We start from the raw sequence: 12,272 nt of genomic DNA, 5'->3' as shown, positions 1-12,272 counted from the left end.
CAATCCACTCGGAGAATAAATAACTTTTTAAAAAAGACAATGAAGGGTGAAAAAAAATGAAGATATATGAAGCATTTAAACTGAAAAAACTATTAAAAAAATCCAAATATATTTATATAAATTGCAATCGATATCATGTATCATATAAAGTTATATTTATAAGGGGAACCAGTCATTTAAAACAAACAAACCCTAAACAAGTTGCTTAATTTAACATGAAATTTGTATTTATAACCATAAACCTCTCAATAGAAAGTAATTGTAATCTGCAAGTTTCTCATATAACTTATTTTATATAAAATTGTTAATCACTTAATATGTGAGAGAAGATACACCTTGCAGCCAAACTGTACATTCCAAAAATGGAGGTTCCTGCATTAAAGCTCCCACAAAAACCACTAATTTTGGAAACTGTGAACAAATTGCAAACGAATCTGCAACACCATTTCCAACTGACAGCATATCTGCTAAAAATGCATGCAGAATTCTGAACTGTTATTGTTATATTTATGTGATGAAACCACAATGCTGCTTCTCAAACCTAACATCCTATCAATTCTCTGAGACATCATTCCTCGAGAAATCAAAGATGTCGAGGATGAATTCAGAGAAGAAGCTTGGTGCAGGACGTGTGGTGGCTGTGGCCATTGAGAACAACAAGACCAGCCAACACGCTGCCAAGTGGGCAGTGGACAATCTTCTCCCCAAGGACCAATGTCTCTTACTCATCCATGTCAGACAAAGATCATCTTCAGGTTCCATTTTCTAGCTTTAGTTTCAACTGCTACCTTAACATTTCTATACCATGTTTAATCCATGTTATCTTCTTGTTTTAGAGTAGTTTTGTTGATATTTTGTTAGTTAGCTGTTTTCGGTAAATTGTATAAAAGTTTATTTATGCTGAAGTGTTACATGTTTATTTATTCGTTCCTGACTTGAATGGCTGAGTGCAGGGAATTCTGCGAACGAACTTGTGGGCGACAACGAATCCAAGGAACTATTTGAATCATTTAGAGTTTTCTGCAACAGGAAAAGTGTTAGTTCTCATGAAAACTTGTAATATCTCAGAAGTGCACTGCATTATTTGTTCATGAACAAGATACTAAAAGTGTTTATTTCCAACAGATACAATGCAGAGAAATGTTGTTGGAGGACGTGGATATAGCAAAGGCATTAGGAGAAAGCATTGTCATGAATTCTATCGAGCTTCTTGTACTTGGGGCGCCATCAAGGGGTGGCCTTGTTAGGTAAAGAACAATTTTGTCTTTATCATTAACAATCTTCTTAATCTTGAAATTAAAAAACACTAGAGAATTTTAGTTTTAGTTTTCGTTTCTGGAGTAACAAAACTAACAGATGCGTTGAAATGAATATATATCAGAAGATTTAGAACAACGGATATTCCAAGCACTGTGTCAAAGGCAGCACCACCATTCTGCACTGTGTATATAATTTCTAAAGGAAAAATCTCAAGTGTGAAAACAGCTACTGCTCCATTGGCTCCTAAACCTGCCGCAGCACGTAACCCATTGCAGCCACAGCAACAGCCACAGCCACAGCCACAGCCACAGCCACGCCACCAATCACTGATGCGAAGTCCTGAAAGATTGTTGGAAGCTCATCCAACCCGCAGCACCTACCCACCACGACGTATGTCAATTCCTCTTTCTTTTTGTCATATCCAATCACCCCATTCACACATTCACTAGAGATTAAGAATATAACTGGTAAAAACTTCATCTTATTGATTTGAATTACTTAAAATTGCAGCTTCATTTGGGAGTGGGACACGCCAGATGGCGTTGGATGATGATGATATCATGTAAGTTATGATCAAGATTAAACGCACGTCAAATATATAAGTTGTTGTAGAAATAACATTTCACCATTTATGGTACATGTGATCATGCAGATCACCATTCACAAGGGCTGGCAGAACATACGAGTCTTCAAAACTTCCCGATTCTGACATATCATTTGTGAGCAGCGGAAGGCCAAGTATTGATCGAATATTCCCAACAATGTACGACGATTTGGACAGTGCTAGCAGTGGAATGGCCACGGGTAGGTATTCGTGTGTGTCAGATTCTGACGCCAGAAGCTTCGCTTCTTCATTGTCCTCGCAAGGATACAATAGCAATGATGACTACTCCTTCACCTCCTCGCAACCAAGGCTATCAGACTGCACGGTACGTACAAGATTGCATGCATGCATGCATGTACGTGTAAGAAAACGAATTAAAAGTTGTACATTTTGATTGTCTATAATTATAGGATGACGTTGAAATGGAGATGAGGAGACTGAAGCTGGAACTGAAGCAGACGATGGATATGTACAACTCAGCCTGCAAGGAAGCTATGAGTGCAAAGCAGAGGGCAATGGAGGTTCAACGTTGGAAAGCGGAAGAACAGAAGAAATTGGAAGATTCGCAAACGGGTGATGCCTCAACCACACGACTGATGGAGATGGAGCAGAATAGGATCAGAGAAGAAATTGCCGCATTGGAAGCACAGAAGAGAATGAGCCACGTGGAGAGGAAGAAACCAAGTGAAGGCTTCGGCACTGCCATGTACAGAAGGTACAGCATTGAGGAAATCGAAAAGGCAACAAATATGTTTTCTGACTCTGTCAAGATCGGCGAAGGAGGTTATGGTCCAGTCTACAGGGGTGAACTGGACTGCACCCAGGTCGCCATCAAGGTCTTGAAGCCAGATGCAGATCAAGGACGCGAGCAGTTTCAGCAGGAAGTATGGTTTCTTCCACTTTAACAACACCAAAAACATATCACAAACAAGTTTTGAAATAATAATTTGGTTTGGTTTATGCAGGTAGAAGTGTTGAGTTGCATAAGGCATCCAAACATGGTTCTGTTGGTGGGGGCATGTCCAGAGTATGGTTGTCTTGTGTATGAGTACATGGCCAATGGAAGCTTGGATGATTGCTTGTTCAGGAAGGGAAGTTCTCGTCCAGCTCTTCCATGGCAGCTAAGGTTCCAAATTGCCGCAGAGATAGCAACAGGTCTGCTTTTCCTTCACCAGACAAAACCAGAGCCACTGGTGCACCGCGATCTGAAACCGGGCAACATTCTCCTTGACCGGAACTACGTGAGCAAGATCAGCGACGTGGGGTTGGCGAGGCTGGTGCCTCCTTCGGTTGCTGACACCGTGACTCAGTATCGCATGACTTCCACTGCCGGAACCTTCTGCTACATCGACCCGGAGTACCAGCAAACGGGCATGCTGGGAATCAAATCTGACATATACTCTCTGGGGATCATGCTTCTGCAACTGGTGACGGCGAAGCCTCCGATGGGTTTGACTCATCATGTTGGGAGAGCCATCGAGAAGGGAAATTTTGCTGAGATGCTTGACCCTGCTGTTGAGGACTGGCCTGTTGAACATGCCATGCATTTCGCAAAGCTTTGTCTGGGATGTGCCGAAATGAGGAGAAAAGATAGGCCTGATCTTGGAAAAGTTGTCTTGCCTGAGCTCAACAAGCTCAGGATATTTGCAGAAGAAAGCATGTCACCGATGATGATGTTTGGACTTCGAAGTGGTGGTGGTGCAGGGTATCTTCCAAGAACCAGTAATTCCTCATCCACATTTTCTGTCAGTTACTCCACTTTTTCTTCTCAAACATGATAAAAATAATCTCAATACTGAATGAACATGTTTTGAATTGCAGGAGACGAGTGAAACGTTGTCTGGGTTCTCAGGATATGAAAGCCGTTCAAGTTCATCATCAGTGGGGAGAATGTAATGAGTTATTTAGGGGGAAAGTATTCATGCTCACACGTAGCTCCAACGCTTTTCTGTGACTCCTCAACCCTTGGAACCGACATGATATGAGGCAGCATGAGCATCATTCACGACACTCAATCGTCCTTTTCATATCATAGATCATTCACAACACTCACTGATTCAACAACGTGAGAACATCCTTGGAGAAAATGTTGCAATCCTTCGTTCTGTTCCACGACACAAGTTTATGTGAAGAACAAACACAATCCCCGGGACTTCATTAATATACCTTGTCTTTGTTTCTGAACATACATATTGTTTTACTCAACCAAATAATACAAGGACACCCATATTTGCAACTCTCTTTCGACTCACTCCTTCACTTTATATATAGTGACATACACACGAAAATACCTATAATCTACTAGACTATGTATTATATAATTTTATAATTATGAATTATATAAATTAACTAGAAATATGTTTTTTAATAGTTAAAATGATTGATTCCTTAATTTTAATCATAATATAAAAATTTATAAGTTTTAATTTTAAAAAACTAATGTATTTTTTCTTTTTAAAATTATGTTAGAACGGTGTTAGACACTTATCTAATCCTTGTTATAAATGTCAATATCTAATACTAGTATCAAATACCGATACACACGTACCATTTAAAAAACAAGTACAAAACTCAATACAAAAGTACTACTTTAATTCTATGTATGGTTAGTTTCGATATAAATGATCTGGGTGTAAATGTATTAATCTGGGAGTAAATGGTATTAATATATAAAATAAACAGTATTATTTACTTAGTCAGTAAATAAATTAAAAATTAATTATTTATTCGTCATTATTGTTTTTATTGTGTGTATTTATTGAAAAATAGACAGTGGTGGCGTAGAAAACACAAGTTTTTTTTTATAAATATAGTGTCTTAATCGATCGATTAGCGTGTTTGATATTTTTTTGAAATACGTAGAGCTGGGATAAAGGCACGTACCATCTATTCAATTTTGGAAAATGATATCCTTAGATCATTTTCACCAATAAGTTTCATAACTTCAAAGAAAATTAGGAAAATTAAAAATTTATATGCATTAGGACTGTCTTAGTCCATAAACAATAATAACATTATATATCCCAATGCTTCTAACTCTTTCTGCTGTACTTTGCACTTGAATATCATTGAGAATTAATGGAGAATTCTAAGTCTAAATCCAACAAATCATCAAGGAACAGGAATAGGATGATTTTGGAGAGAGGGGTTGTTGGGCTTGGAATAGTAGCAGCCATGAACATCAGCAACTTTTCTGATGTTGTTTCCTCTGCTAAACCTGCTGCCAACTTTCGTGGAACCACAATCTATGGCCTTTTCCATGCTTCCCCTCTCAACACTGGAACCCAATTTTTGTTTCCCACCCCTCATTTTCTCAATTCCTGCAACCTTTGCCACAAACATCTTCATGGGGTCGACATCTTCATTTACAGGTTCTAATACCACATGACTCTATGCAGTATAAACACATTTTTTTGCAGAATCTGAGTTCTTTTCTTCTTACCATTTTCCTCTATTAGACTTTTGCTTTTGTTTCTAATTGTAGATACAGCAGTTTTAATTATCTTCTGAACCAATTAATGACTTCTGGTTTAGTGGCCTGATTTTGTGATTAAGTCTGTAATAATTGAATTGGACTTGTATTTGATAACATATCATAAAATAAGATACTAAGGACTAATGTCTTAATGCAGAGGGGAGAAAGCATTTTGTAGTGCAGAATGCCGTGAGACTCACATTACAAACTATGAACATCACCAAGACAACTATGATTACTACTACACTTCTCTCATCAAACCAATTCTACAGCACAATAATGCCCTCAGACCCACCTCATCTACTGTGTCTGTGCCTATTCTTGCAGCATGAACCAACCAACGAACAAACCATTATAATGCATCATGCTGCTTTATTTTATTACATACTGCTACTACTGTGTATGTGTGATTCAAAGATGAAATTAAGAATTAGCACTATCAACCTCAATAAATGCCTTATGAGCTAAGCTAAGCTGAGCTATTGCCACGAAAATCGAAGCAATTGTTTCATATCCAATGGAATATTATAAAACTTACAAGTATATTCCCCTAGTGATTTCTCCCATGTCCTTTTCAACTCTGCATTATCGTCCACATTTTTTGGATTTATCTTCTTCAGTGTATGCCGAATTCACCAAACATGTGTCTTTCAATTTCACTGGATTCTTTCTATTTCATTTCAACTCTGCATATCACTTTTATACTCTTTCAATCAAGATAATAAGTTTGATGATTTTTCTTTTAGTTCAAAATTTATATTAATTATAATTTTTAGTAATATAAATTTTTACACTGAAAGTACGAAGAAACTAAAAACAACATGTGTCATGTTTTCTCATGATAAGGTAGTAGTAATCAAACATTGACAAAAGCAAAGTAGTCTATACTTAGTAAACTAATTATTGAGGTGTCTAATTTGTCTTCATCGTCTACCTTGAATATAGATTAGAAAATGAAGTTGGATAATATATAAAATTTGATTCTTGGGGGAAATAAACAAAATTCAGAATTTATATAGTTAAAAATAAAACGTAAAGAATTGCAATTGATTGAACTTCTTTACATAAGTCTGAACCATTTTTAGTCCTTACGGTTGAAGGAAACAAAGCAACAGTATCTACTTGAGCTTACAAGAATTGAAGTTTGTGTAGTAGAAGAGTGCCTCGAAGAATGGAAGATGGTGAAAGCTTCCTCAAAATCTAGATGCCTACCGTTTACAAAGCAATTCCTCCTAGAGGCCCAATAAACCTTCAACTTTGTACATTCAAAACCATTGCCTAATACCAAACCTTTCTTTCTACAATACACAGAATTTGCCAACTTACAACAACACATCTATCATCTATGGCCTCAATAACTTAATTCAATTTGTAGCTCTAGCAACATTTTGCATGTCCAGAACAGAGCTGGAACTTCTCCTTTCAAACTGCAAAACATTGCTTCCAACAACTTGTGTAGGAGAATTATGTATCTCCAGAAATAATCTAAGTTACCAATATGCAAGAATTGTTAGTGTACTATTGGACTCTCATCTAAGTATTCCCTCCATCAGAGCTGCTACACGCTTGATTTGGAAGGCCTCCATTGCCAAAATCTCCATCCAAGCTCATTTGTTGCACTTCTTGAGGAGAAAGTATCTTAATACAGCGGACACAGTTCACAAACTCCCTGAAATACCCATCACAAACCATTAGGATACCAAATCTAAAATTTTTATCTTTTCCATCCTAAAATATGATGGATTATTTGCCTTTCCTCTTGGAGCTAAGAAACATTATGGCTTGGCAGGAAGGAATATGCACATGCAAAAACACAAACCAATGAGAAAAGGGAACAATTGGACTTACTCCCAAGGGTCATCTCCCACCAGTAGAACATCACTCTCGTGATCTACATAGACAAGCTTCCAACCTATCCTCTGCCGATCCTCCAGCTGTCCCTCTATTCCAAATCTACGAGCTAGATCCTGTTTCAGCTCCTCATAACCTGAATACCGTGTTATGTCTATGGACCTTCCCACAGCTCCACGTTTATATACCTGAAAGGCCAAAAGAAGAAAAGGTCATTTAGAACAACAGAAAAAAGCATACACACATACCTTCAAGACATATATCCTCATCCCCCTGAAACTGTATTATTAAAATAACCATAAATAAACCTTGGTATATGTCCTCATCCGCTGAAACTGTGTTGGTGGCAGAGGTGGCGGAGGCGGTGCTGGTGGTGGAGCCCATGTACCCCTATTCAAGAAGCTACTATCATCTATTGTGGAATCAATTGAATTGAAGGCCATATCAGGGACTCCAAATGTCTGTGAAACCATTGAAGATGAAAGCTCCTGCTGAGCATCTCTGTTATTTTCATAATTACCAAGCAGACCTTCTGAAGAGAAATTATTAGACAAATCCTTCCCCAACCCCAATGTGCCCTTGGTTAAAAGGGAATCTGGATTCAGTTGCATTCCCATTTGGCTATCCATGTTGTTGGCATATGGAATATTGCCCCTAGCATCTGCCTGAACTTCCCCATCTTGACTATTGTCTCTAAACAACATAGAATGTGGATTATAAGCTAATGGATTATTATTCTGATGCATATGAGCGTCACTCTGAGAAAGGCAGACTGATGTTGTAGAAGATGATGTGTCCAAACAATCAGTATGGGCAGCACTACCATTCAAGTATGACTGAAGGCCAAAATGCCCTTGATTCTGATTTTTAGAAATATTCAGAGAAGGTTTAACATCACACTTTGGCTGTAAATCTTTCAACAAGTTTGCATTTGATGACATAGTTTCTAACGCACTTGAACTCAAGATTGTTGAAGCAGACTGAGCCATGTCATCCCCTACTATTGTGTTTCTCTGCAATCGAGAATTTATCAACGGTGCAAGTGCACTGGCACAGTTATTTGTAGAAGGTGAGGTGGAGCAAGATGGAATATCATCAGTAATTACAGATTGCCCTGCCCCAGCTGCTCCATTCAGTATACTACTTCCGGCAGCAGAAAGTTGGTTAGTTGTATGGGTAGGGAGAAGTGCCATGTGGCCAGACATTTCAGACAGCAAGCCGGGTTGCTGCTGTTGAAGCTTGGGCTGCTGAGGGAATTGAATATTGTTCTGGAAATTAGCCTTTGTGATCTGATTAGAGATAGAATTAGCCTCAGGCAGTGAATTTTTAAGCAAAGGAGGAATTTCCAGAACTTGACCAGGTGTTACTGCTCTAGACAAGTTATGTGTCTTATCTAAAATCTGTCTCTGCTGATCCTGGATTTGAGTAAGTTGAGTAGGCTGCTGCAACACTGTTTGCTGTGCCAAGTGCGTTTGTTTTTGTTGTTGTTGTTGAAACTTTTGTAACAAGTGCAACTGAATCTGATTGTCAGACATCTGTAATTGTTGAAGATGATCAGGGATAGGACTCTGACCTATAATTGTCTGCTGCTGTGATGGATTCTGAGAGAGGCTTCTATGCATTTGATGGTTTTGAATGGATGGTTGCTGCTGTTGAATATTGTTGGTTTGGACAATGTTTTGGGGATGCAAGAGTTGGGCCTGAACTTGACCCTGTGGCATAGTTTGATTTGCCAAGTTTTGCCTTGATTGTTGAGTGATATCACCCAACTGTTGCTGTGGTGGCAGGACTGTTCCCAATGTGCTAGATGTAGATGGTAGCTTCTGAAGGTGATCCAGCTGTTGAGCAGTCTGAAGTAGTCTCTGAGTATTGAAGGCTACATTGTTTGACGGAGAAATTTGTGGAGCAGAAAATCCCAGCTGCCGAGATATATCAGCCCCAGGAATATTTTGCAAAATAGATCCGGATAAAGAAGGTGCAAAATTTGGCTGCAACGAGCTAGCCAGTGCCGGATTTTGCTGCATGTTCATCCATTGAGCTAAGCTCAGACCAGGGAGACCTTGGGGATCCTTCATGCACATATCATCACCAAGCCAAGGCATTGTCCGCTTGAAAATGTTATCAAAATCAGATAATTCATCATCTGCAAAAGCAAACAAAAGTATGCCCAATGAACTATATATTTCCAATCATCCAACCAAATTCAAATTTTCCTCCCTTCAGAAATTTGTTAAAATGAAAGCAAGTGAGAAGCTCAAGAATGAATAATCAATTCTGAATCTCGACGATGTGGTTTAGAGGAACCCATACATTTCAATTTTGCATCTAAAGGGTATGAAATATAACTATTTACCCGGCATTCCAGGTTGTCTTGGCCTCTTGGATCTAAAGAATGGAGGTGGGCAGAGGAAAAATGGAGCAGTTACTGGTTCAATTTCCCAGATAGAGACCCTGCTACGCTTTTCTCCAGCAGTTGACTCATCCCAACCAACCTGACCAATGATATGTAAAACTAAACAACCATTACTTACACAGATTAAAGAAAGGAAAGACAATACGAAAATATGAATCTCCTGGGGGGAATTTAGATTCAGTGAAATGTTAAAGGATGTTGGTAATGGTACCTGCAAATTTCGCCATTGAGAATTTTTCCATCGCACAGGATCCAGATCACTGATACCTGTAATTGTACCCATATATCTGCAATACAATTGAATTGATTAATTCAACTTTTTATTGTCAACCATTTCCAAGCATAATATCTATTTTCAGCAAAGTATCTCCTGCTTCAATGCTACATAAGTTGTCAATTCTAATTAATCTGGATTGAGAAATAAACAGTTATTCAAGCACAAACTAATTACATCTCTCAATCATGATATTTGAAAACCATGTTTCCATGTTTACTTCATGAAGACATTGCTTTCAACTTGATCATTTACACATTTAAGGTAAAAGCTTTCATATATGGACTTAATTAAAGTGGCGCACCTCCTAGTTCCCGAGTCTTCAGTTTCAAACATCATTCGAAAACGCATGCCAAGTGATGGTTGGTGGCTGTACACGGACTTGTAGTACTTGGCTAAAGGAATAACAAATTCTGAGGGACTAGCCCTGCAAGCAAAAGAAACACACAAGTTCAAAACTTTACAATTGAGAAGAAGGGACTCAAGACAAAATAGTTAATCTATGCCTTTGAAATCTGATTAGACAGACAAGTAAGGAAAGTGGAAATCAAAGAAATTATACATTGATATAAATACTGTGAAATGAAAACAAAGGATGTGAAAAATGCATCACCTAGGATTATAAAAGACGGTGAAGGGGCTATTGTTTGCGGCTGCATGAGCCGCTGCAGCAAGAATTCCAATGTGCATACTATCACTCGATAGTACTGACGAAGATATATTGGTGGGTTGCCTGTTAGCTCGTCTGATACCCAAAAGAAGCTGCTGCTTTTCATCTCTGCGAGACAGAAACACTAAAAATGATGAATGTGAAAAAAATAAGTTGTTTGCTTAAAAGGATCATATTTGCAGAGAAATTTGAAATGTGGAAGAGGCCTGAATTTACAACCCCGACCTTATAAACAAAACAGAGTCTCCGGCAAAAAGCCTCTTTCCACTGACAAATAGACTCCATCCAGTGGTAAGCAAGTGACGCTTTGGTTGTCCTGGCGAAGGAGCATGATGATATGAGATTTATCTGAAGGGGACACAGAAATAAGAGGATAAGCGAGTGGAGTGTGAAGCATACATACCACGGTATATGTGGCGGAATGTCCAAACATTGTCGTGCAAATCCCTGGCGACGAGTTCTTGCGCAGGGGGTTGCATAGAGTAATCCTACAGGGAAAGGGAATGGAATGAGATGAAGAAAGGGTGAAGAAGTAGTGATGAAGAGGTTGGAAAAAGCAAGTGGGGAGTACAAGATGAGGGAAAATCTTCTCGGCGGCACGACGGGGCACAGAGAAACCTCCGTGAGTGCTGGTGTCACTTGCGGTGAGCTGTTTACAGAAGAAGTCGGGTTGTGGCTTGGTGGACTTGAGAGCAAGATCTGACCTCAGCAGAGCATCCTTGTCGAACTGCAATGCGAAGAGATGATTAGGAGAGTGTGGAAGAGAAGAGAAGAGAAGAAGCATGGAGTGAATGAGGAGTAAATGATTACAGAAGGAACTGGTTGAAGAGTCATCTGAGCGTATACTTCATCTGTTTCGGGATCAGCCTGAAAATGGAGAAATCAATGAGAAAAAGGGAAAGCGAAGAAAAGGGAAAGAGAAAGAGAGGGACATACATGCAAAGTGAGATTGTGAAGGAGACAGAGCAACTTGGAGGGGAGATTGGGATAGTTCGGAATTTGCGAGTCGACATCTTTCTTGAGCGATGCAGCAACCTGAAGAAGACAAGGATGAGGAACAGCGAGGGTCTAGAAATAGAGAGAGAGAACGATAGGGTGTACCTGTTCGCTGTGACCCTGAGGGAAGTATATGACGTGTGTGGCGGAGGGAGGAAGATTCACCAAAGGCCCTGCACAAGCTTGCCACAGCTCCGGGTTTATGCTCCTCTTCTCTGCAACCAAACTCATCGTTATCAGGAAGAAACCAAAGTAACAACAGACACTTGAGTTGTTCTGTTTTGCCTCGTTTCGTTGCAGAAACAAACAGACAGAGAGAGAGAGAGAGAGAGAGAAAGAGAGAAACCTTGGGTGGGATTGGGCGCGGCGGAGCCACCCTCTGGCTGCGGCGGATGCGTCTTCATCGGGAATCCTTGTTGAATGAATATGTATGTGTCAATAGCAATTCATGGATGTGGTGTTGTGTTGGAAGAGAATAGAATGGAAGAAGAATGTTGGATTGTGAAAGCGATGAGTGTGTGTGTGTGAGAGAGAGAGAAAGAGAGAGAGAGCGATGGTGAATTTGGTTGTGCTGCCCCCAAAGTTCCCCTACAATGCCCAGACACAAACATAGGCACAACCTTAGCTTTGGTTTGGTTTCTCTTTCTCTTTCTTTGTTTGTGTTTTGTTTTCTGCAATCCCAAATGGCTGACCAATGGAGCATCCCATTAGACGCGCTATCTCTCTCTC

The 12,272-nt window shown here is 39.4% G+C and overlaps 3 protein-coding genes across 4 annotated transcripts; 2 read left to right on the top strand and 1 right to left on the bottom strand.

Annotated features, from left to right (window-relative positions):
• Positions 1-586: 586 nt before the first annotated feature.
• Positions 587-3,760, top strand: LOC137838199 (U-box domain-containing protein 52). Its single transcript, XM_068647454.2, has 9 exons — positions 587-755; positions 954-1,036; positions 1,126-1,247; positions 1,382-1,650; positions 1,771-1,822; positions 1,913-2,189; positions 2,275-2,748; positions 2,830-3,609; positions 3,686-3,760. Exons 1-9 carry the CDS (start codon positions 590-592, stop codon positions 3,758-3,760), a joined length of 2,298 nt encoding a protein of 765 aa, XP_068503555.2. The 5' UTR covers positions 587-589.
• A 1,132-nt stretch (positions 3,761-4,892) lies between these two features.
• Positions 4,893-5,882, top strand: LOC137838200 (uncharacterized). Its single transcript, XM_068647455.1, has 2 exons — positions 4,893-5,235; positions 5,497-5,882. The coding sequence occupies exons 1-2, from the start codon at positions 4,943-4,945 to the stop codon at positions 5,669-5,671; spliced, it is 468 nt and encodes a 155-aa protein (XP_068503556.1). The 5' UTR covers positions 4,893-4,942; the 3' UTR covers positions 5,672-5,882.
• A 476-nt stretch (positions 5,883-6,358) lies between these two features.
• Positions 6,359-12,272, bottom strand: LOC137838198 (auxin response factor 19). Of its 2 annotated transcripts, none has more exons than XM_068647453.1 (14): positions 11,890-12,272; positions 11,649-11,758; positions 11,484-11,582; positions 11,358-11,414; positions 11,119-11,274; positions 10,951-11,035; positions 10,773-10,863; positions 10,491-10,655; positions 10,182-10,304; positions 9,815-9,890; positions 9,544-9,682; positions 7,499-9,333; positions 7,188-7,378; positions 6,359-7,008 (listed from the first exon to the last, which is right to left on the bottom strand). In XM_068647453.1, the coding sequence occupies exons 1-14, from the start codon at positions 11,945-11,947 to the stop codon at positions 6,873-6,875; spliced, it is 3,321 nt and encodes a 1,106-aa protein (XP_068503554.1). In that variant the 5' UTR covers positions 11,948-12,272; the 3' UTR covers positions 6,359-6,872. The 2 variants fall into 2 exon arrangements, with proteins under 2 accessions (XP_068503554.1, XP_090157990.1); XM_090301864.1 differs by having other exon boundaries at positions 9,544-9,702; positions 11,890-12,224.

Source organism: Phaseolus vulgaris, chromosome 4 (genome assembly GCF_051622355.1).
Source record: "Phaseolus vulgaris cultivar YP4 chromosome 4, ASM5162235v1, whole genome shotgun sequence".
NCBI classification, from domain to species: Eukaryota; Viridiplantae; Streptophyta; class Magnoliopsida; order Fabales; family Fabaceae; genus Phaseolus; species Phaseolus vulgaris.
Note: the sequence above shows the minus strand (reverse complement) of the source record. Positions and strands in the feature narration are given on the sequence as shown.

Excerpts from the sequence above, each read along its gene's own strand:
- LOC137838199 (XM_068647454.2), top strand. The coding sequence starts at position 590 with ATGTCGAGGATGAATTCAGAGAAGAAGCTTGGTGCAGGACGTGTGGTG. Across the intron at positions 1,037-1,125 it reads TTTTCTGCAACAGGAAAAGT|ATACAATGCAGAGAAATGTT; the intron begins GTTAGTTCTCAT and ends TATTTCCAACAG. Across the intron at positions 2,749-2,829 it reads GCGAGCAGTTTCAGCAGGAA|GTAGAAGTGTTGAGTTGCAT; the intron begins GTATGGTTTCTT and ends TGGTTTATGCAG.
- LOC137838198 (XM_068647453.1), bottom strand. The coding sequence starts at position 11,947 with ATGAAGACGCATCCGCCGCAGCCAGAGGGTGGCTCCGCCGCGCCCAAT. Across the intron at positions 10,864-10,950 it reads ATTCCGCCACATATACCGTG|GACAACCAAAGCGTCACTTG; the intron begins GTATGTATGCTT and ends CTCCTTCGCCAG. Across the intron at positions 9,683-9,814 it reads CTCAATGGCGAAATTTGCAG|GTTGGTTGGGATGAGTCAAC; the intron begins GTACCATTACCA and ends ATCATTGGTCAG.
- LOC137838200 (XM_068647455.1), top strand. The coding sequence starts at position 4,943 with ATGGAGAATTCTAAGTCTAAATCCAACAAATCATCAAGGAACAGGAAT. Across the intron at positions 5,236-5,496 it reads GTCGACATCTTCATTTACAG|AGGGGAGAAAGCATTTTGTA; the intron begins GTTCTAATACCA and ends GTCTTAATGCAG.